Source organism: Marmota monax, unplaced genomic scaffold (assembly GCF_021218885.2).
Source record: "Marmota monax isolate L192 unplaced genomic scaffold, Marmota_monax_Labrador192_F-V1.1 WCK01_AAM20220418_F8-fsc00365, whole genome shotgun sequence".
Lineage (NCBI taxonomy): Eukaryota > Metazoa > Chordata > Mammalia > Rodentia > Sciuridae > Marmota > Marmota monax.
The window spans coordinates 647,106-672,966 of record NW_026694544.1 but is presented as its reverse complement, the minus strand read 5'-3'; the positions used below and the strand labels follow the sequence as shown (position 1 = coordinate 672,966).

The window sequence follows — 25,861 nt, the reverse complement described above, 5'->3', positions numbered from 1 at the left end:
AATATAGTTCTGGATTTATTTTATTTTTTACTATTTCTAAGATTTCAAAAACAGAATTTTAATTTTCCTAATAGGTAAGAAAAATTTGTAAAATGCTGATTAATCCAGAATATTGATTTGTCATGTAAATTCTATTATGTTTCATAAAAATATATAAATTTCAAATTGAAAACTCAATTATAAAAATCATTAATCAATACCAAAGCAGTATTCTCAAAATATGCTTAATAAAAAAACCAAAATTTATGTTTAAAAGTTGCATTCTTTTAAAATTATAGCTTACATTTTTTATTTTCTTGCTATACACCAAATGGTGAATTTATTTATTTTATAAGCTCCAATTTCAACATTCCCATGAAATATACTTAAGGCTTCATCTAAAGTTCCACAACATTTTATAGATTAAAAATGAAGCATTCTATGAAAATTATTCATTCTCAAACCCGCCAAGGAAGAACAACTACAACCTCCATATGGTTCTCAAAAAATATTTTCTAAATTGAGTATGTGATTACAAGTAAAACTTAACATCAGGGATAAAATTTGAAATCAAAGGTTTATGGTATTTTATTAATTCCAAAATGTAATGATTAGCTAATAACGAGAAATAACTATAACTGTAGTCACAGCTCAAAATTCATGATAAACAGACACAAATTTCTGTTCCTCCCTAAAATTATTTTTCCTTATATTTGTAATAGCAGTGTTGGATGCTTTATGTTTAATCTGCCCATAGATAAACAAGCAATCAAATGAAAAAAGGAGTGAAGAGCAAAAAGAAGTTGGGCACTTACTCAACATAAATTAAAGATAGGGAAAAAAAAAATTTAATACCTCAAAGATCCACACAGAGTTCTAAAAATTGTTCATGTCCCCACCCCAACATAGATCACTAACTGGGTATAAATTGAAGTTGGCTATGTAGTGACTTTGAAAACAGCTTTAAAAAAAAAAAAAACCTAACCATGACTACATTTAGACTTAAGGAGACATTCCCATCAGACAAAAATCATGGGAATAAGTTCCATGTGCCCATGTAATAACTGTGAGACCTAGGTAAACTTGGAAAAAGCACTTCATCTCTTTAACATACAGTTTATTTATAAAACCAAGAATAATAAAATCTACCCTAATTATATAACTTTCATGAGACCCAAATGAAGTAAAGAATGTGGAAACATTTTGGAAATTATTCAAAATATTAAAGAGAATAACTTTATTTTAGTGAGATAAAGTATAATTTTTTGTTGTTTTTTCAAATGCAGGATATACTTTTTATCTTTTTATTTTGTTTTGTTTTTCTAACAGTTTGAAGATTCTGTAGATACTATCTAATTCTACTTAGTACATAAATTTATTTCTATTGCTCTTTATAAATTTTTCTATCTTAGAAAGAATCAAATAATTTTATCATTTAAAACCCTAAACAATAAATAATCTTAAAGCAGTTAAGATACTGATTTCTTATTTAATTTCTTAAAACCATATATTATGGCTGACCTCTGGTTGCATAACTAATTCGTAAATGCTTAAGAGCAATCACTTAAATCTCAAGTGTTGAAATTTTTATATCTGTTGAAAAGGTAGAATATATGTGTGACCAACTTACCTGATGAAAATTCACCTTTGTAACTGAAAGCAGTATTCAATTTTAAGAGAGAACTTTCTCTTCACACACTCTACCAGTATAATAATGGTCTTTGAATTGAATTACTGAATGAAGCAAGTAATATATGTATAGCTCTTAACTGCTTTCCTTTGAAGCTATAAAAATCAACTGAGAAATGACTGTTTCCTTGAATACAGATATGTTCCACAAAGAAAAAAAATTCAGTACCAGCATATTTGTGGATTTGTTTTTTTTTTTTAAATCTCTATGCAATCACAAAGGAAATCCATCTATCACTAAGAACAAATAATCAACACTATCTTTTCAGTAAAATGATAATTTTACAACCCTTATTTCTTACCTTATGAATACTAAGGCATAGCCATGTCTGCCAAAGTTAATTTCTTCACTAATATAATTTACTTTTTCTTCTGTTTATTGACTACATAGAAGTTATTTTACAGATTATCAATCAAGTAAACATCACTTTCATGCAATTTTTTTCACAAACCATATTTCACAAATGACTATTACTGTGAAATAATGTCTTGCTAAAGAACTCTGACCACCTATTTATCATATTGTTTTACCTATTATTTAAGGTTTCTATCACTTTTTAAAAATGCTGATAGTGTAAAAACATTTTTTTCTTTCCTTTCTTTATAAAAAGGCATCCCTAATACATAAAAAGTAGACTTTTAAACTATGTGTCTATACTAACAGCAGTATTTGAGTTATATTTCATACAGTGGTCATAGGGAAGGGAAACACCACTTAAAGTAAGCTTTAAGTGTAATAGATTAAACCACTGTAATTCAAATACTCCACCAAATATGCCAAAATCCATGTAAGTAACAAAACATGGAGAGAAAAGGTCATAAGCCCAAATAAAAATTTAGTATATTAAAACATGATAGAAGTAAAGACCCGTATGATTCTTTGGCTTTAATTTTAAAATCAGTGTATTGGAATCAAATTTTGTTGCTCTAAGAGAAAGCTAATAAAGTTTAATAATACAACAAATACTAGTTAATAATTTATCCACATGGTTTTCTAAACATTTTTCTATATTACACTTCATGTTTATGAATTTCATTGCTAAATCTAATAAAACTAAACCACTTATTATATTATATAGGTAATGTAGTATGTGTAGTTAATTTTAGTATCCCAATTAAGGTATAGAATAAATGATTCTTTATTGGTGAAAACTTAATGTCAAACAATGTATGAACCAATTTTTAAATGGATTTCCTCTGTAATATGCAGAGTACTTTTGTCAAAAAGTCCCCCAAACTTTAACAGGTATAAAAACAAGAGACTGATAATTACCATATTGAAATAAGATCGAATTTTGACTCCTCTTGCTAGATCCCACACTATCACATTTCCGTCATGACCAGCAGAAAAGAGAACTCTAGGATCAAATGGATGTGGCTCAAGAACAAATACCTCATCTTCATGACCCTGAAATATTTTTGAAGTGTCAAAAGATTATAAATATTAAAGATAGGAAAAAAAAGCTTAATGAAACAATGACAAAAGTAATATTTCTAGAAATGGAATTTTAAGAATTATTAAATTGGCAAAACTTGTCAAATTTGTCAGTTTATAAATAAAAATGAAAATGAGTTAATAATACTGGCTAGGGCTGTGCTATCATTAAGTAAAACATGAGAATAGTATTAACATATTCCTAAACACCAAAACACAAAAAGAATCTACAATGTATTTCCAAACAAAACCATTTTAACTGCATTTTTAAATTATTCCTAATGACCCACAAAACCCTACTGCCGTAACTAGAGATTTTAACTAACAAAATATTTTATGTTTTAATAAAAACTACAGTCTACAGTCAGCTTTAGTCATACCAAAATTTAAAGAAAGTCCATTTTCTCACCATCAGGACATGGATAAGTTGACCAGTGTAAGAATTCCAAACTTTCAGAGTCATATTATTAACTGCAGTTATAACTGTATTGTCATGTCGATCCCAAGCAACCATAGTTACTTTCATTTTTGTGATTTTATCTTCTATTCCTTGAAGATTTTGGCTGAAAGGAAGGAGGCAGCATTTGTTTACACTGCTTTTATTAAAAGTAACAAAAACTAAAAATAAAAAAATTCTTATAATTTATAATTATTAACATGGATATGTATCACTTTAACGAAAATAAAAATAGTTTGAAGTAACAGCACAACAGCATAAGTTCCTGCGCTTAGTCAGAAAATTCAGGATTTCCTGAATTCAGGATTATGGGACTCATAAGACATTAGGAACAGATGATCTTAGGTAAATATCACTGCTATAAATCTATCTAGAATCAGGAATTCTGTGCCAAGGTGCTCACTCTACCTTTTACTGATGCTGTCAATGCCCTCCTTATTGCACCACTCTCCATCTATCTGAGATAACTACACAGAACTACTAGTAAATAATAATAAAATATTTTTTAAAAAAGTAATGGTTATAACATGTAATATGCTACAGAAGCTACTGGGTATAAATATCATCCTAAAAGGATAGATGGAACATTATAATATGGTCTCTTAAAAAAAATGTTAAAAGTTACAAGTATTCTTACAGGACAACTAGAATCCCTTAAAAAAACCAATTAAAAAATTAATCCAACAGGTCTTCTGGTTATATGGCAGTGAAATATTTCATAAAAATCAACCAATAATGTTTATTTCCTATAATACCTATAGTTATTGCAGAAAATTAATCATTGTGAACGATACATGGCTTTAGACAACAGCCCCATCAAATGCAGAATATATATTAAATAATCTAGATATACTATTTCAAATTTGATTCTTACCCTGCTGGACGAGTTGCCATATCCAACAAAATGCTCTTCCATTCTCTTCGTTTAAACTGCCAAATACGTGCTGTCCCATCCCGACTACCACTTACAAACCTGTATTTTAAAGAAATCCAACACCCCCCCCCAAAATCACACATGCTTTAACAAAATGCACCAAAATCCTGTTTTAAAAAGACAACAGTCAATCTTTATCCAATATCACAGAAATTCCTGTCTATAAATCTAACAACTTCTGAAACTCTATGCGCTTTAAAAATTTTACAAATAAATATAATTAGGTCTCAAAAATAACATTCAAGGGCTGGGGGTAGAGATCAGTGGTAGAGCACCTGCCTAGCATGTAAGCAGTCTAGGGTTCCATCCCCAGTACTACAAAGAGAAAGAGAGTGAATTTTTTTCAATGAGATAAAATTCCTCCTAATAATAAAAAAGTTTATTTGTTCTATTCAAAGTGTGAAGGAGTTTTGTTTACTTTTAAAATACAAACATGAAAAATTCACAAAATATCATTTTGTGTCATCAGTAAACATATCTGTCTTGAATACTGCACTACCAAAAAGTTTCCCTACACTTTCATACATGTAGGAAAGATTATAGATTATAATACAAAAGCTTCTATTATTAAAAGCATTCAAATAAACTAACATTATTAAAAAATAAGAAACAAAGACACATGTTTACATGCATATGAAGGCCCTATTCACTTAAGTATATCTGGTCAAGATCTTTATTTTAGGTGATTAATTTCTATATAACTTAAATATAACTACTAGAATTATCTTTATTTTTTTAAGTTTAAAAATTTAAAGAATTAAATTAGAGAAATATAGATATTTTACCTGTTACTAGTGTTGGAAAACTGGATACTGTCAACTTTGTCCTATATATAGATACATAAAAAGCAGAAGCTGAATATAAACAGTCTCATTTAAGTTATATTCATCTAATTCCTTTCACCAATACTTACAGTATGAAACTCCAATTCTGATATTTTCTCTGGCTGACCTGATCCAAAAAAATAAACTCTAATAATATGATCTGTGCTCCCTGTGGCCAGAAACATTCCACCTATAAAGTAACAGCAAACATTTATGAGGAAATACAACTTTCAAATCTCTGAAAATTAAGTAATAGCCAAGCAACTACAAGATGTATTAAATAAATTTTACTCTAAAATCATTTACATTTACCATAAATATATAATACATCTAACTGTAATTTGAAAAGAAGTTTGCTAATATAGCTTGAACTAGGATGAATTTTTCAATATTTACAGAAGTAAACCTTTTCTCTAAAAACAATTTCACTGATTACATAATCTCACCATGTTAAAATTAGCAGTTATCTTCACTAGATAGTACAGCATTTAACTCTGATATTGCTGATATCCTTCTGTTGTTCCATTTCTCATCAGTCAGAAATCTTACCAAATTTCTAAGGCCCAATGCCCTCAGTAACTAACCTTTCCAAACCTGGCAATCAAATGAAACTGCCCTCCTCCAAACTCACCTAAGACTTTGCCTTATAGCATATACATTCTACTTGGCAGAATTTATTCCCCTCTATAAAGCAAAGCTCTCCCACAGAGTCAAGTCCTTACATTCAAAATAAAATTTTTAAGTACTTTTGATAAATGATCCACTTAATGGACCTGTAAACTTAATCAAATTATTTTTGGAAGAAAAGCATAAATTCAGAGTATATACACATATATATTGTGCCAATTTGGGTTATTACTAGAAGGAACACTGTCTTTATGGCAGCAGCACTGAAATTGAGACAAAAACAGATTCACTTCAGTTTACTAGCCCTGAACTCAGGTAATACTGCTATCCACAATTATGAAATAAAGTAAAACAGAAAATAAAGGTGGAAGGAATAGGTATTAGGAACATTAGATAGTGGATCTATTCATAGTTCAATTCATTTCAACTATGTAGATCACAGAAAACTCTTAACATTCATTCAGAATGCTGCTACAGAAATTCAAAAGGTAATAGCATATTAGTACTTCTATTCAGCTTTTTCTTCTCCCCACTACCCACTCCGCCCCAATACTGGGGACTGAACCCAGGCCCTCAAGCATGTTAAACAAGTATTCTACAACTGAACTACATCCCCAGCCCTTATTACTTTAATAAATAAAGAAAGAGTCTTGCTAGATTGCTCAGGTTAGCCTGGAACTTTCAATCCTCCTGCCTCAGCTTCCTGAGTAGCTGGGATTACAAAAGTGTGTCATCATGCACAGTAGTATAATACTGCTATTTTTTTTTTTTTTAAAGAGCAATAGAACAAACTGGAACAAAGTAAAGAGAGCATATAAAAATATTAATCAAATTTATTTTACTTAGCTATGGAACACCTTTAAAATCTGCAAAAATGTAAACCAGATTTAAAATACCTATGATCAATAAGAAAACCATTTAAAGATTTAATCTTTGTAACAGAGCAAATTTTGAAACTATTAATTCTCTATTAGAGCATTATGATCTTCTTATAGAATAATATTAGTCATGTGGTTATGTGAATTAAGCTCCAGCAAAATTGAAATATTTCTAACTCAATTTATCATTCTTGTTTACTAACTAGCTCTTGTATATGTATGAGGATATGATTAAAATACATTAGTAAATATTTTCCAAAATTTTATGTATTTTACTAGAAGTTTTCTAATGTACAACTTTTAATGAAAAAGGAAGGGGAGGGGCAATCTTACCAGCACTAAAAGAAGAACAGATCATTTGAACTCCAGGTCGAGGACGCTCTGTAAATTTTGCAGGTCTTGGGCTAAAATACAAAAAATAAACAATTAAAAATATATTAAAGGGACCAGAACACCAGAAATGAGCTGTTTCAAAAAATAATCACAGAAGGACACAATTAAATAAGCAATAGATGATGACAGTCTTCCTAAAAACAACTTTGAAATTATTGTGTGTCACGATCAGATCCTGCAGACCTCTTGCACAGGAAACCTCCCAAAGTCTCTAGCACACCAGACATGTAGTTATTAGTTACACTAACTTCCAACCAAATTTAATAAGTCTTGGCTATTCATACTAAGAACAGGAATGTAGAATAGCAACATATAAAGTAACATATGTAAGGAAGTTCAGTACCCAATAACCCCCACAAAAAAGGAAGTTATTGATAAACATGAAAACATGAGCAAATAGGTGCTCTTTGGTTATGTAATGCTACATCAAAATTTAAACTTTTTTAGTATGAGATATTTTTAAGCTTCTCTGGTACCTTCTAATGTGACAAAATATTTTTCTAAAAAAGCAAGAATCTTATCTTAATGAAACTCTGAAGGCTATCTGACTGTCGTGTGAACTATAAAATTGGTTCAAAACAGGGATCTAGTCCACTACAGACTACATTTCACTGTATTTACATCAATACTATTGACATTAAATGTTATAATCTCCCATATTAAAACTACATTATAAAGTCAAGTAATGACAATAGCTCCAGTATATTTAACAAATGTGTATATGATGCGCCAATACATTGATTATATTTGAAAATATAGTTAGTAAACATTTTAACCAAGTTTTTCTCAGACTATAAGGGGAGAAAATGCAAAAAATAATTAGGTCCTTAAATCTAAGTACACTACTTAACTTTCACAATCCATAGCATTAAAATATAAAATGATTTCAGTTTTGTGATCATTTAGGGAAAAGATGCACAGATAACATATTTCTGATTTATCAATCATATATACTGAACAAGGAGGAGAGTTTTTCTTACTGATACAGAATGTACCAAAAAGTGCTTACTAAAACTTCCAGGAATAAATTTGTAAATAGATAAACCATTTATAATGAAATAAATGTCTATTAAAATACCCTTAAAAATCAAACTTTATTCAGAGCAACTAAATGTGCCACTTTCATACAAGCTTATAGATTGTAGCTTCACTCTTCCCTAGCTCTATATTTTTGTTTTGTACAACTATTCATATAAGTGCCAAGCTACCACTTAGTTGAAACACAACCAGAATATGCAAATAAAAATTCTACATACTATTATAAACCAGATTTTATATTTTTAAAGGGGAAAAATAAACATATACAAAAAAATTATTTTTAAATGCACATTTGAAGAAATATTTTAAAAGAGGGTCTTGAACACAAGAATTCCCATTTTCAGCTTTCCAGCTCTGACATTTATCAGGTATGTGACATTAAGCAAGATAACATTTCTAAACCTTTAGTCTCCTTATCTGTAAAATGGACTAACAATAGATGCTACCTCATAATTGCAGGGTAATTACATGAGTTTAATCCATGTAAAGTATTAATATAGTACACAACTCAATAAATGTCAGTATTATTAATATTTTAATTCTGTTCAACAGTTCTAGATAGTCTAGATCAAAGAATAACTGTTGTTTAGGGGGTCCTGATGGTATTTGTATTTAAATCCTGTTCTACCACCATTGGCTAATTGTGTGACCTGCCTATGTCTCAGTTTTTTCACTTTTTTGCACAAGGGATAATAACTGAACCTACCTCCTCCAAAAGGCTTTTATAAGAACTAACATGATAACAAAAGCAAAATGATTAGTACAAGCTGGGCAGACTAAGAGCTTAATAGAAATCTGTAATCATTGTTATCTGCCTATTTCATATATATCTGTTCTCCTTATACCTAATCTAAATATACTCAAGACAGGTTTCTTCTACCCAGAGATTTTTTTTTGGGGGGAGCGAGGGTATTGTGGGTTGAATCCAGGAGCTCTCTACCACTGAGCCCCAGCCCCAGCCTATCTATCTATCTATCTATCTATCTATCTATCTATCTATCTATCTATGGCAGGGTCTCACTAAGTTGCTTAGGGCCTCATTAAGTTGCTGAGGTTGGCTTGGAATTTGAATTCTTCCTGCCTCAGTCTCCTGAATCACTGAGATTATAGGGATATGGTGTCCTGCTCCAGAGTCTCTTAAGCTAGCTTTTGAAGTCACCTAGACACTCAGTTTAACCATCTTAAGAAACAGCATCTTTACTGGTGGGAGTTGATAATATACACATAAACCCTATATAAAAGTCAATTAATCAATAGATTTGGGTTTCAAAGTTCAAATGATTTTTTTCAATTACTGTAGACAGATGAATTTCTGAAGTTACTTTTCTAGATTATACAAACATCACCACACAATATAATTTTTGCCTTTATTATTATCATCATTATTTGGTACCAGGGATTGAACTCAGGGGAATTCAACCACTGAGGTACACCCCCAGCCCTATTTTGTATATTTGTTCATTTAATTTATATGTAGTGCTGAGGATCAAACCCAATGCCTCACACATGCTAGGCAAGCACTCTAACCACTGAGTCACAACCTCAGCACCCCCCTATTTTGTATTTTATTTAGAGACAGAATCTCACTGAGTTGCTCAGGGCCTGGATTTTGCTGAGGATGTCTTTGAACTCCCGATCCTCCTGCCTCAGCCTCCCGAGCTGCTGGGATTACAGGATTGCACCTTCTCACCCAGCTGCCTTTGATTATTACAGTATAATATAACTACAGTAACAAAACTATATCCTGCCAAATTTTTTGGCAATTATCAATGATATGTAAATACAGAAAAGAAAAGAAGTGCCCCAAAGCCTACAGCCAAGGAGAAAGGGATTACTCTTATTTTTATATCTGAGACTGGCTTGAAATTTTTAAAGAGATAATTAATAATAGCAAACAGAAAAGCATACTATTCAGAAATAGCTAGAAAAAACTTTAATGTTCAAAAACAGAAAAAAAATCACTAAGCAAAGTGTGGAACAACTAAATAGAACATAACACAGCTATTAAAATTAACAGAGTGACGCACGGTACCACATGCCTGTAATCCCAGTGATTCAAAAGGCTGAGGTAAGGAGGACAATAAGTCCAAGGCCAGCTTTAGCAACTTAGCCAGACTCTATCTCAAAATTAAAAATAGAAAGGGTTGGGGATGCAACTCCTTGGTAGAGGGTCCCTGGGTTCAATTTTTCATACAAATCTGCCAAAATAAATAAAAAATACCAGAAATGTTTATGATAAAAAAAAAAAATCAACAGAATATTATAATTCCTCTGCCTATACAAGATCAATCATAAAAAAATTACATTCAGGCAGTGAGTTATATGTGATTCTACATTATAAAAAACTCACTTCTCAAGGATACAGAAGCCTAAATTATTATTGTAGTTAGCATTGTAATGCTCAAAAAAAAAAAACTTTTATAAAAATTTTGTAAAACATGTTCTGTTTGTATCCTAATTTAAAAACTGCTTATCACTTTTTTCTTCTCTAACAAGACAGTAATAAACAAAGGGCATTCAGATACCAGGAAGTTAAAATATAGTAACAATTACTGATGACTGTCCAAATGAATAAGTACTATAGTTCAACCTTTATCTAAATGTCTATAGAAAGACATTAAATATAAAGAATACAATTAAGGTTAAATCAACTTGTTTTGTCCAAAGACATCTTTTGTATCACAATCTTCTCTTCAAATGAAGTACACTTGTATTATGTTTTTCATGTTAGCATGTTCTAATGCCCTCCTATAACAAACATTGCATAGGAATGTTCACACACATGGTTTAAGAGAAGTCTTACATTGTGTCAATATACTAATTGGAAACAATTATGTGATACTACCATTTAAAATAATAAAGGTATATATAAATTATTAAATTACTCAACTCAAGTTGATAATTTATAAACAGATAATTACTGAAATATACCTTCTAATCTGAATGATTTTCTTTTCTGAAAGTGGCAAAAATGACCACTTTAGACACTGTGGATTCACTGGAGCAAATAAATACAAGCACCTCTCTTCAGTCCATCTACTCAAAAGAAATGGAATATAAAGCACAAGACTAAAGAGTAAAGAAGTGTTCTAATTTTGGTCTTCGATTAAAAAAACAAACAACAACAACAAAAAACTTGTTTTAAATATGGGAAAATCATTTAACCTTTCTTCACCTCAGTGTCCTTAATCAAAAGATAACTGTCAGCCAACCTGTTTTGACAAACCAAGATTTTAACATAGGTGAAAGCACAAATGGAAATGTGATTATGTGTGTACATCTATCTAGTAAAATTTGTTTTCCAAACTTTCCCTAGATCTATAATAAAATCTAGTATGTGTAGATTTAGTAACACAATTACAATTATTCTGAAGAATAGCATTAGTAACTCTAACATTTCTCAGCACCAAACAGAAATACTGAGACATAAGTATATGGCACATAGAAAGGAATAGTATTTAAACAGGTATACCCCGAAGGAAAGAACTAGGACACAGATGAGAGGAAAAAAATATTTATGATTAGAAAACTTTCTTTGAAGCATAGAAAGGGGGGGCGGGCTTAAAAAAAAACAGGTCATTGAACAAGCAAAGGGAATTTCTATTATTTCCCCAAGAAGAAAATGAAACTGATTTCTATTGTTGACTTTTGCAATTTCAATCGTTAAATACATTTTATGAAATAAAATAGCAACTGACTTTATTTTAAGAGTTCCAGCATCCCAGAGCCAAAAACAAATAGTGCCATCTGCCCCAGTAGAAGATAAATATCTCTTTGAGCCACTGCACAATGGTGAGAACTGAAAAACAATCACAGAAAAATAAAAATATTTACACAGAGTGATATAGTACAAATAACCACTTTTTATCATACCATTAACAACTAACAATACAGAAAATACCCAGAACAGAACAAGATCATGACTACTATATTATTCAAAATACATATAATTTTCTAAAGAAAACAAATATTTTTTAGTTTTAGTAAACCTTATATAATGATTATAAATCTGAGTTTCTAAAAGCTTACTCTAAATTACAACAAAAAGTTTTTAAAAGGAATTAAAACAATTACCTGTAGTGATGTAATAGATGCACTGTGACCCTGAAGAACTGCCAAAGGTGCACAGGTTCGAAGACACCAGACTCGGATCATTTTATCACAACTTCCAGCTGCTATCATGGTATTCTCATAGTTTACAGCCATGTCTGATATTTCAGCAGCATGTCCTCTTAAAGTAGCTAATAATCTCCCATCATCTGTTGCCCAGATTTTCACAAGGCAATCATCAGAACCCTTAAAATACAAGTGAATATTAGCATAATTAACCCTGTAAGTTTTAATTCAAATTCTTAACACTGATAAAGAAATCCTGTTATGCCCATTTTCTAACAATTATATTTTAAGCACTTCAAGTTGTAAATATTTTTGTTAGAAATTTTCCTCATCATAAAGTTACTTATTTATTAAATTAAATCACTTGAAAAACAAAAACAAAACAACAACAACAAAAAAACCCTGTGTGCCCACCAGCAAACTAGAGAAGTAGGATGTTGGCAATAATTGACATTCACCCCTGGTCCTCTACCTATCAATTCAAGATAAACTTTACCTGGAATCTTATGAATAAATGTGAACCTCTGAAGTAGTAACACAAAGTTATAATTACAAAACAAATATAACGTACACTGGTAACTAATATAATCTATGTTATTTTGTTATACAAAAGGAAATGTATGCTTATTTGGGGGAGCTTTATCCAGGAAGGTAGAAACATAATACTGTCTGAGTTTCCTATCATTGATCTTTGGCTAAATATAAAACATGATACCACTTATCAGAAAAAAGATAACCCTTATCTGCATAAAGTCAATAAAAATGAATAAAATACTTATTTAATTCTGCGATAGTAACATAAATTCAGGAAGAAACTGTAAAGGATATAGAGTTTCCCAATAATACCCATATTTGGAAATAAACATTCCAATTTCATACAACCAAAGTAGAGATCAGAGCTTCTATGGCTTATTTTTATCTTGTATTAAAAAATGTCAAATATTTTTAAAAGTAGAAAGAATAGTGTCATTAATTTGCATGTAACAATCCCCCAGGTTCAAAATTTATCAGTATTTCTACATTTTCTAGTCCTTAACATCAAGTTAAAATAAAAAACACAGACATTTGTAAAATTACCAAATGCTCTATAGGATACAGTTTTACTGGTTTTACATAAAAATTCTGTATGATTTTCCAATTTAATTCTAAAACAAAACCAAACATACAAACAAAAAACTTTATGAGTGCTCAGAGAACCTACAAAGGCAAATGATCCAGACAAGTTTTCTGCTTCATACTGAAAAGACACAGATATGAAATATAAATGATCACAAACACAATTCTTACAGTACATCTTACATGAGGTATATGAAACTAGACTCTGACAACACTGCTTACAAAACACTCTCCAATTAGCTATAAAATCAGTTCTTCTGATTGAGCTTTCAGGCAAATTGGTGGGTTATCAACCACTAAAATTCTAGTAATGAAATTTAACTTTGTTAAACCATTCACATTAAAATCTGGTATTCTCATTACATATATTTAGTCTCAAGTTTTTCATCTATAAAAAAAAAGATTAATGATTTCTAAGATTTCCTGTACCTTTACAATTTGGTGATTCATGCAATCATTTATCCATCTGCCTCTTGATTAAGAACGTGCCAACACTGGCAACAGAAGGATGATATTCAAAGACATAGTATTCCTGCCTTAGAGAAGCAAAAGTGTATAAGCAATATCAAGTTCTAAGTGGTATTCTGTGAATCAGTAGAAATTCAAACAAAGGAACAGTCAGCTTTTCCTAAGAGATGAGGCCTAGGAAAGAACACAGAAGCAATGCTGCTTCAACAGTCTTATGAATGGAAACAATATAATCTAGTAGTTTAGATCAGACTCCAGAGTCAAATGTCTGAGTTCATGATCTGGCATGACCACTACCTACTTGTACAACCCTGGACATGTTATACACATTTTCTATGCCTTAATATTCACATATGAACTTTTCTCATAGAGTTGTAAACACAAAATGAGTCAAGTAATAAGAAGAGCTAAAACAATGCTTGGCACATGGTAAAAGATATATATGGACTAATATCGCCAATTTTGCTATTGATAGTATTCTTAGTCTTTGTTTTGCTTCTTTTCCCCTCACTACTGGGGATGAAACCCAGTGCCATGCACAGGTTAGGCAAGTGCTCTATCAATAAATCATATCCCCAGACTGTAATATTCTTATTTTAGTAATTTTTTTAAAAGTACAAATATTGTATGGAGCAACTAGAGGAAAAAGTATGATCAAAGTAAGCAACTGTGAAACAAGGTAGGTAGTTCAAAGAACTGCAAATAGTCTGCCAGCTAATTCACAGTGTGAAGCAAGGCATGAAGATGAAGGAATATGGTATGTAATGAGGATCAATGAAGAATAACAACAAGCAGTTGAGTACCACGATCAAATTCAGAGTTTTCAAAAAAGCATCCTGTCATCACTGTAAATTAGGAATGTAGGAGAACAATTCAAAGTTGCTAAAATACAAGTGGGAAAGAATAAGTGGTTAAAAAAATTTTTTTGAGTTATTACAGCAAAAGAGAAAAATCAGAAGAGATGGTTATAAGGAATAAAATGAAGATTGTATCACTGATTATCTCTGGAAAGCAAAGAAAGAACAATACCATACTATGACTTCCAGAAAGATGGTGTACAACATCACATGGCATGTGGGAGGGACTCTAAGTATTTTTTGATTAATAAAAAGGCTTTTATTTAAAATACTCCTTTAAATCAAGTTCTCTAAAATTCCATAACCAAATCAATTTATTCACTTTACTTACTTCCAAAATTTAAGGCAATACATATATAGTCAGCCCTTCATATTTGTGGTTCAGTAATCAAGTACTCTTGGGGGGAAAAAACCCACACCTGTATTAAACATGTTCATACTTCTTTTTCTTGTTATTATTCTCTAAACAACAAAGCATAAAAGCTACTTGTGTAGCTATTTTATAAGATATTATAAGTAAAATGATTTAAAGTATATGGGAAGATATGTGCGAGTGTGCAAATGATATACCTTTTTTTTTAAGAGAGAGAGAGAGAATTTTAATATTTATTTTTTAGTTTTTGACGGACACAACATCTTTGTTTGTATGTGGTGCTGAGGATCCAACCCAGGCCGCACGCACGCCAGGCTAGCACGTTACAGCTTGAGCCACATCCCCAGCCCACCATTTTATATATGGGATTTAAACATCCATGGATTTTGGTATCCCTAGGTGTTCTGGAACCAATTTCCCACAGATATCAATGAAAAACTAACTTTGACTTGCATTCAGCACAAAGATGACATTTTAAGCATACCAACATCAGTAGACAAAAGAAAAATCATGTTATCTAATTATGCTTCAAAACGATATAATTCATTTTGTTCCTATGAATGTGAATAAGAGTTTGCTTTACATTTACTAGGTGTTTCACTTTTTCCATGTTAAAAACAAACATCATTCCAGCTGGAGCTGGGATTGTGGCTCAGTGGTAGAGAGCTCACCTAGCGTGTGTGAGGCACTGGGTTTGATTCTCAGCCCCACATAAAGATAAATAAATAAAGATATTGTGTCCATCTACAACTAAAAAAAAAATATTTAAAAAAAAAATCATTCCAGCTACTGGAACAAAATGTCAATTTTAATGAAAGGAACAGAGGCAATTGTTTCAGAAATTCTTCACCAATCAAGTCCCACTATATTGTCACTGTGTTTATTATTTAGTAGTCTTACCAATTTAGTATTGTTTTATAATTCTTCAAATAAAGTTCTGAAAACAAAAAGCAATGCATATTCTCCCTCCAATGTGCATTATCCCAATTAATCTATCAAATTATAAAGGAGACATTTTTCATTACCCTTTCAGGGAAATCTCTTTCATGACCTATAGAATAGTTTGCTGCCCCCAACCTCAATCTCACACTCCAGAATGCCTAGCAGACTTTCAAACAAAACTCTAAGCATCCTTAAGCAATTTCTACCTCATGCATTATTAGTTATGATCACTTTATTTTTTAAAAGGAAATCTGAAACTAGAGATGACCCAAGCAGAAATTTAACTAAGTTGAAAGAAATTTACTAGAAAAACATTTTTTTAAAGTACTGTAAATGTGTTTTAAATGAATGTAGGATGAATTAAAAATTAGCAAAAGTTATTCTTTAAAAAAGGACCAAAATGTTGAGCAGATTTAAAACAAACTTTCTTTCCATATGCCTAATCTCAGTTCCATAAATTTTACTAATTCAATAATAGACTAAAAAGTAATTATAGTCTTTCAGTCAAAGGAAATGAAAATGTTAAAGCAGCATTACAGATATTAAAAGCAATGTTACAAAAAAAAAATAAAAAAAATAAAAGCAATGTTACAGAAATGGTGAAAAGGTGTTATATCAACAATATGGGATACATTTCTTCTAAAGAGGTATGAAGGAGGAAAAAAGTAGGGCAGAGACACAAATTTTAAAGTAAATCAGAAAGAAATTATATAATTGTACCCTTAGCTAAAACAAATATGTGAGGATTAGTTCCTTGAAAGGGGGATGTGAGGGTAATAAAGAAATGAACCAAAAGTGAAAAAGGTTTGAAAATGCAGAATAATAGCAGTGAGAAAGAAAAAAATTCTTTTTTTTTTTTTTCCTGAAAGCAACAGTAAAAAACCTGCTAAATTTAGATAGCCTAATTTTAGAAATACCTCAACTGGCATAGTTTTTTTCAGCAAAGTTCCAATGCCCAGGAGAAAACATTTAAGTACTCATTTCTTTTCAGTACCATCTACATACCACGAGGGCTGGGGATGGCAAAGTAAGAAAAGGTGGAAGGTACAAAGCTTAAGTCTTTCAGTCAAAGGAAATGAAAATAACAATAAATTAAGTTGGACAGTTTTTATCTGAGGAAGATAGTAGCCTGTTGAAGGGCTTAGATTTAACCTAGTGAGGTGGCTACTAGAGAGTTTTAGGAGGACAAGACAAGGTCACAATATTTTAGTCAGGTCCTTCTAGTGTTTATGTGTAGTACAGATCCGAAGCTACAAAAGAAGGTCTAGGCTAGAAATAGGAAGCTGGGTATTGTTAGCTTATAGGTAGTAGTTGAAACAGTAACAGTAGATGAGATTGCAAAGAGATAGCATTTAGTGCAGATTTTTATCCGAGAAACCACAGATGGGTTTTAAGAAATATGACAGGGTAGAAAATTAAAAATGGGTTTTTTTTGGAATTCATTTTTAAATCAAATTATAATGTTAAACTAGTGTTTAATCCAAATAAGCAAAGGAACAATGGATCACTAGTTTCACTTTTCAATAATGTAATTTTTAAAAAAAAATAATTTAACCTTTACTTTATTTATTTGTTTTTATATGGTACTGAGGATCAAATCCTGGGCCCCACCAATGCTAGGCAAGCGTTCTACCACTGAGCTACAACCCCAGCCCCAATAATGTAAAATTGATGTAATCATTGTCAAAGAGTGCTGACTGAGATGTTATCATTTCTCTGTTGACATAAAACTTAGCATATCCTAGAAAAATAACAAAAATATAGTTTATACAGCTTTTGGCTTACTTAAATCACCCCCCAAATAAGACACCAAATTTATAGTGTTTTTTAAATGTCAAAATATCTTGTCAATAAAGGATAAAACCACAAAAATAAAAGAATACATCTTTAATTTGGTTTGAAGAACCCTATAAGTTTGCTGATTCTGATGCTATAACATAAAGAAGCTACACATACTATGATAAAGAAATCAGACTTTTAAACAGTCAATAGGCTCTTGAAGTTTAGGACAGAGGAAGAAAACCAGATATTTGCTGTGGAATCAATGTTATTTCTTCTAATACTTTTAAATACAGTATGTAGGTAGTGGTATCAATGACCTTTCCTTCTAACATACAAGTAGATCTCTTACTGAATAGAATTTTTTTTTTTTTTGTCTATTCAAAAAAAGTTCAAATTTTGTGAATTCCTTTGGAAATAGCAATGTTTCTTCAAAATAAAAGTCTTACTTAAAGCCTAGGCAAGGTCTGGTAACACATCTGACCTTGCTGTTCTGATGAAGATACATACCACAGAACGATGAGGCTTTGTGTTTTGTCACGCACTGGATATTCCAACTCTCCTCAAAATCTAGAAAAAAAAAATGGCCTCTCTACTGACACAAAAATTTCATGCAACAACTTTGGATACAGGGCCATGAGTCTCACAAATTTGATAGAGAAAACAAAACAGATTCTAGTAGATTTTCCCCAAATTCAGTAAAACTTGGTTTCTGGATGGTTAAGTTTTAAAAAACTTTATTTTAAATAAATAATGAGTTGTTCAATTAAGTTTAAGTTTCAGAACAACTTGGTAGAGTTCTTTTTGCTACAGCTTATTTGGCAGACACTCTACTATATAAATAATATACATTTTCAAGTCAACTACAAATATTGTTAAAAAACAGGGCTAGATGACTAAAGGTGACAGTTATGTGAAATGTTAAATAAAAATATACACTACAGGATGTAACAATAAATGACAAAGAATGGTTCACTTTTTTCAAATAGAAGACTGCATACATTTAGAAATAGCTTTCTTTTGCTCACTCAGATGATCTTAAAATTAAAATGTAGGTCTGCTAAGAGAAGCTTCAATCTTTAGACCAATCAAAGATTATTATTGTGACATGAAAACAAAGTAATTATGTGGTTTTTAACTTAAAACATCTTAGAAAATTTGGTGTTTCTTGAAAGCCTACTGTTATCTTGCAGAGTCCACACAGAATTCTAATCTCTCTTGCTATTATCAAATATTTTATAAGTCAGAAATCTCATCAATTACTGTTATTAGAAGAAAGTAAAAAACATTGTGCATATCAACATGCATATAACTTAATTTTTGTACTCAAGCTAAAAAGCAGTTTATTCTCAGGTAGCACTAAAAACTGCTTATAATTTAAATTTAGATCAACTTTTTAAGAAGAGGTCATTGTTTTCTTTCTTAGCAATCTATCATCACCCTATTCATTGCCCTCACAAATTAATGTAAACTACAGTGTCAAACATTTCAACATATGCCCAATTTTCTTGCCCTCTTGTCCATCTATACCAAAAATGACTTATGCTCTATCAATTTAACAACCATCACTAGCTCTGATCCTACTGTTACAAAGCTAGGAAGCCAAGTACCATCGTGGTAAAGAATCTAAGCATGCTAATTCATAAATTCCCTGTTTATTTGGGAGGCTAAGCCTAACCAGCAATCCTTTTCCCTAACTGGTTTCTACTCAATAGTGTTTCCTATTGTGAGGCTTTATCACTCACTTTTAAAACCCATTCCCATCACTAGCCAGGACTCACCAGATGAAATATTTTACATTGTAAAATAGAATGTTACTTATGAATCTAATTAACAGTCCAAATAAAGTACATTTTTATACATCTCACCTTCATCTTACTCATCTATCCATCCTCCTTAAAAACTACTGCATATCAATAATCTCCTCTTATATCTTCAAGTTTATTCAAGTTCCTTCTCCTTAACCTACAATTTCTTCACAACTTATCTTCCTCTAAATTACCATACTCTGACTCTCCTTACCATTACTACAAAAAAAAAATACTGAAGAGATTATGATTCTTAAACACAACCTATGTTCTTTTAAAAAAATAATTTTAAATTCCAAACTTACAAAAGTTTCAAGTATCATATAAATGCTTCCCATCATCTAGGAATCAACTCTTAACAATTCACTCACTGCATTTGCTTCCATCACCACCTCCTTCTGTCCCATCTCAATGTAGCACACACACTACCATTAGTCTTTTTACAAATCAATTAAGAGCAAGACTGTAGATTAGATGACCATCACCTTTAAATATCCTGGTGTATATTTCTTTAAAGCAAAGACAATTGCCTACTAAGTTAGGAAACCACTATTAGATAATACTATCATTCAATCCACAGAGCCCATTCAAATTTTGCCTGTCAACTTTCCAGATATTTTTTTTTTTTTTTCCTTTTGGGACATGACTCCATACATGTTCTGTCTCTTCACACTTCTTCAATCTGGAACACTTTCTCATTCATGTCCTTACTAGTCTACAAAGAATATAGAAGTATGACTAAGGATGGGGCTCGGTAGTTGGCAGAGTGTTTGTCTAGCATGCATGAGGTTTTGGGTTTAATCCCTAGTATCCTCTCTTCCCCCAGTCTCACACCAAGAATACAGAATTTACAGTCTGTATAAAGACCCAGAATCTGGGTCTATACAATGTTTTTTCATGACCAGATCCAGCTTATACTGTCTTTGCACAAATGCCATAGGTAAGATATTGTATTTTTCTCAGTGCACCACATCAGAGAAAGAGAAGTTTATTTCCAAACTTTCTCCCATTTTTCTCCCCTTCAATTTTTCCTTTTAACTAACTGATATCTTGTGGGAAAACATGCCACTGCAAGACTTCTTTACCAATCTTATACCTGCTAATAAAGGAACCAGCTAGATGAATATTTTGAAGAAGATAATCCCAAGCAAAGGGAATAACTAGCAGAAAGGCTTTAGCCAATAATAGGTTTTGCAAGTTTGAAGTATGGAGCAGAGATGGGATGAACAGTGTAAATGTAAATGAAGTACAACAGAGGGAAAAACTTGTCTTATAGATGTCTTTATGTTTATTCATTATTTTGTTGTTTGCCTACCATATGCACCAGATATTCTACAAGACACTACAGATCTAAACACAGTATCTTGTACCTTCTGTCAAGGTTCTTATCACATGATATTAATACTTTCTGTTTAACATTTGCAAACTCTTCAAGGACAGAGAATAAGTCTTTCAATTCTGTAATTCCAATGCCTGGAAGAGTTACTGGCCCAAGAACAACTCCTAAGTTCACTAAAAGAGTACATAAACTCATATTATCTTGATGGAAAAATTTTATGCTCCTTCACCTTAATCTAAATGGGAAAAAGATCCCTTTTAAATTCTGATAAAAGGGGGCGGGAAACCTCTGCCTTTTATATTGTACCCAGCGAACTTTCATATTATTCCCTTAGTCCTAAGAATTCATTAACTTTGTTCTTTGGTAAACATAATTGGGGGTAATGATTCTGAAACTAAGTAAAAATTAAAAGGTTAAGAGAGAATTAGGGAGTAAAGTATGAGATTATAATTATGCTATCTCCCTCCTTAGGTTTTTCTCATTATTCTTCTGGGAAAACATTCATTTTTATTAAAATATTAATAATTTTAATATTAGCACAAAATGATGATAAATTTTTTAATATATAATTTCACTTATCAAATACAATGATTCCTGTTAAGCCTTATGCAGCACCTACAAATAAAGGCTTAATTGGGTGAAAAATAGATAAAATTTACTTAAATCTATCCATAAAATTAACAGCAGCAACAGGTAAGATTTAATGACTGCTTTCTATATACCTTAATCAGTACTAATTATATGTACAATATAATTATATTTCATGTACATCCACAAAAATTCTGATAAGTTGGCACTATTATTATCTACTCCCCTCTAAGAGAAAAATAGAGATTAAAGGGGTAAAGTAAACTGCCAAAGTGTCACTACTAAAAATTAAGTGAGTAAGAGTCCTCAAATGCCAAATCTGATGCTCTTAATCATAGTATTATACTGTCTCTAGTTGTGACTATTCAGAAGACTCAAGAAAATTAATCCTTTCAAAGACGCTTCCAAATACATCTATACAGGTAACTTAGAAATAAATCTGCAAAGTCTTAAAGTACTAAAGACTTCAAAAGGAAATACTAGTTAGTCCATTACTGAATTGTTATTTCAATAAATAATAATAGTGTTCTCTCACATGAATCTTTCACTGATTAATCAAGATCCATTGTTCTAAAGCTTTATACTACTAGTTTTTAAGATTTTTCAGAGCACTAAGCTATATCTCATGTGCTTCTAATTGAATGAGAACACCCAGTATCCATTCCATTTTATGAGAAAATATAAACAATGAGCACATATCTAATCTACTGCCATTTATAGTGATAATTATAAAAATGGGAAGAAAGTTTTTAAGTAATGTTTAAAGTACTGTTTTAGAACCTGTAACTGCAAATTACTAGTAAAAAATTCTAAATGAGATTTATGATTCTGACACAATCAGCAAATAATATCACACACTTAAAATAAAAAAATTTTTCAGAATCTTGGTAAAACCATATAGAACAGTACAGTGGCTGAACACATTGGCACATGCCTGTAATCCCAGCAGCTTAGAAAGCTGAAGCCCTAAGTAACTCAGCGAGACCCTGTCTCTAAATGAAATATTTTAAAAGGACTGGGGATTGGCTCAGTGGTTAAGCACTCCTGGATTCAATCCTCAGTATCAAGAAAAGTACAGTGTTTGTTACTTATTTTTCTTCCCTTTATTTATGTGCCTTCAACTAAAGAAAGCAACCAGAAAGCAGCTTCCTCTTCACATATTATTCCTGTTTCCCAAATTCAAAGTAGGAATTAAATATCTAGAAAAGGATTGTAAATTTCTGTAAAGGGCCAGATAATAAACAGTTTAGGCTTTGCATTCCATACAGTCTCTGTCACAACTACTTAACTCTGCTATGGTAGTGCAAAAGCACCCCCTCTCAATACATAATGAGCTGAGTGTGCATATATCAATAAAACTTTACTGTAAGAGGTGATGGGCTAGAATGACCCACAGACGGTAGTTTGTTAAACCCTGATTCAAACTGCTCTTCCAACTATGTACCTATCATCCTACTACTAACTCGTAAGATAGTAACAAGCACATTATTTCATTGCATTTTCCTTCCCAAAATTCTGGAGATTGTGTATCAGATTCATCTCAAAACACAATGCTCCACAAAGTAGGATAAATGCTTGGAATCCCTTTTATTTTTCTACCAGGGATTGAATCCAGATACACTTAACCACTGAGCAACATCCCCAGCCTTTTAAAAAATTATTTTCAATTTTGAAACAGGGTCTTGCTAAGTTGCTTAGGACCTCGCTAAGTTGTTGAGGCTGACTTTGAACTTCCAATGCTCCTGCCTCGGCCTCCCCAGTTGCTGGTTTTACAGGTATACACCACTGTGCATGGCTCTAACATAAAGAATTCCTACAAGGTATGCCACCAACATCAAAACTGAAGAAGTTGAACAGCGGCTGTGGCTCAGTAATTAATAGAGCAACTTGCCTTGCACTGAAAGGCACTGGATTCAATCCTCAGCATCACATAAAAATTAATAAATAAAGGTATTGTGTCCATCTACAACTAAAAATATAAAAAAAACTGAAGAAGTTATGTATTTTTTATAACTCATAAGATAGTAACAAGCACATAACTGCAGTCATATAACTTTAACAGTCACCAAAATAAAGTTGAAACAATATAACGCTTCTTTCTCATGATTACTACTTTTGAAAGAATTCAACTTGAATGACTTATTTTCATTTACTATGAGAACAAATTATTGTATCAAGCAGAATACAGAGATACCTACTCTCTACTCTGAAAAAAAAAAAAAACTTGTCAGAAAGTTTAGAAAATTTCACTTTTGTTTCACAGAAAACAATGGGGAAGTGAAAGTGAAGAGGGAAAATATTGATGGAGAAAGTGATCTACAAATACCTAATGGACTAAAGTCAACAATAAAGAAGTATGTGAAAAAATTTTCCCTCATCCTGTTGTTTAGCTGTTTTACTGAAACACACTGTGTGTACAGATAGAAGAGAAAAAGTAGGTATATATATTCAGCTTACAAGCAAATTATCATGACTACAAAGTTTACAGCTGCTCTCTTCAAGTCAGAAATGGGAATTACCATTTTACCTTGTATTTCCCATTTTCTTATTTCAAAGGCAATTAAGGACTTTGTGAATGAATAATGCATATTTTCAGCCCACAGGGTATTGTTTAATAATAAGTATAACCACAGTAGTGGTTAATAGTAAGTATTACCTTTAATGGATTTAATAGTTAAGGCATCTGAAAATAAATTAAAATATTCAAAAGTAATTTTCTCACTTAAAGCTATAGAACTTTACTTTTGTAAAGAGGGCTGGGTTTGGCTCAGTGATAAAGTACGTGCCTAGCATGTGCAAGGTCCTGGGTCTCTAGCACCAAGGAATGAGCGAGGGGATTCAAAAGAAACAATAACAAATCCAAAGAACTTTTAAAAAAAAAACAACATTAGATATTTTTTTTTTTACATGAGGTGTTAAAGATAAGAAAATCATAAGCAAAGAGTATTAGATATGCTCAGAAATTTTTCTATCACTATTTAAAGGGAATTTTCCCAGACTAGCATATGGTTTTCTATGGATAATATAAAACGGTATATTTAATAATCTCCTACAATTTGCTTAACATACTTGGGAAATGCCCTTCGTTTAGAATTAAAATTATTGCATGACATTTTATAAAATGTCAAACTACATATTTGATATAATGTTAAGAGCTACATTTATTCATCATGTGGGCCCATAATATAACTGTGACTGTTACAACATGTCTTTCATGAAATCTCCAAACTTGAAGTTCAAATTTAAGAAAAGTCTGTACACTGCACATTGAGTTATAGTTTAATTGGATTTACAGTTTCCCATTAGTTGTTATTTTTACATTCACCTATAAGCAATGTTTGGGGTTTTTTTGTTTTTTAATGTTTTTAGTACCAGGAATTCAACCTAGGGGTACTTAACCATTGAGCCAAATTCCCATACCTTTTTATCTATTTTTTTGAGATAGGGTCTTACTAAGTTGCTGAGGCTGGCCTTGAACCTTCAATCCTTCTACCTCAACCTTTCAAGCTGCTGGGATTATGGGCATGCGCCACCACGCCTGGTATAAGCAACATTTCTTAAATACCGTATATAAGTAAAAATAATATTTTAATTACTTACAGTAAATATACGTCTGCCAGTACGGTCAAAAGTTACACAGTACACAGATGACAAGTGTCCAAGAATTCGTTTATGCATCTTCATGTGCTGATATACTGCAGTTGGAACAAGTCGCTCAAGTCTATATTTCCCATTCAGCTTCCTTGAAAACAGTGTATCCGCTACCAAGAAAACAGAGAAATTAATATAAAACAGAATTAAATTTTCTTATATTATCAAGTTTTAAGAGTTCACATATTTCAATTTGCATGTTTGCAAAAATAAAATGCTTTGTAATATATGTAGCTCCTGATTAAGAATCTCAAAAATAGTCAATAAAAACAATTATTTCACCTGAAATAAGTTTAGCCAGGCATCCTCTCATTTTGTAAATTAGCAAACAATTAAATGGCCTCTCCAAAGTCACAAACTAAGGTATGAGGTAGGATTAAAACCCAGACTTCTTTACTCTTTTTCTAGAGCTCTTTAAGAACAAAAAGCAGTGTTATATTATTTCTTTAGAAAGATCCCCAAGATATAGTTTTTCTTATAAAAGCAGTTAAAACTGCAAATTAGAGATTTTTTTGGGGGGGGGGAGATCAACCAACATTTGAACATTCTAAATATGCCACACAGAATGTT

At 31.4% G+C, this 25,861-nt stretch overlaps 1 protein-coding gene across 1 annotated transcript in view; it reads right to left on the bottom strand.

Moving 5' to 3' along the window:
* Positions 1–25,861, bottom strand: part of Phip (pleckstrin homology domain interacting protein) — a 126,699-nt gene that overhangs the window by 60,874 nt on the left and 39,964 nt on the right. The window contains exons 7-15 of the mRNA XM_046420682.2: positions 25,241–25,401; positions 12,329–12,550; positions 11,953–12,053; positions 7,157–7,227; positions 5,408–5,508; positions 5,280–5,320; positions 4,435–4,533; positions 3,513–3,666; positions 2,942–3,076 (exon numbers count right to left, since the gene is read on the bottom strand). Of these exons, the coding sequence (XP_046276638.1) occupies positions 2,942–3,076; positions 3,513–3,666; positions 4,435–4,533; positions 5,280–5,320; positions 5,408–5,508; positions 7,157–7,227; positions 11,953–12,053; positions 12,329–12,550; positions 25,241–25,401 (1,085 nt within the window). The remainder of the gene's footprint in view (positions 1–2,941; positions 3,077–3,512; positions 3,667–4,434; positions 4,534–5,279; positions 5,321–5,407; positions 5,509–7,156; positions 7,228–11,952; positions 12,054–12,328; positions 12,551–25,240; positions 25,402–25,861) is intronic.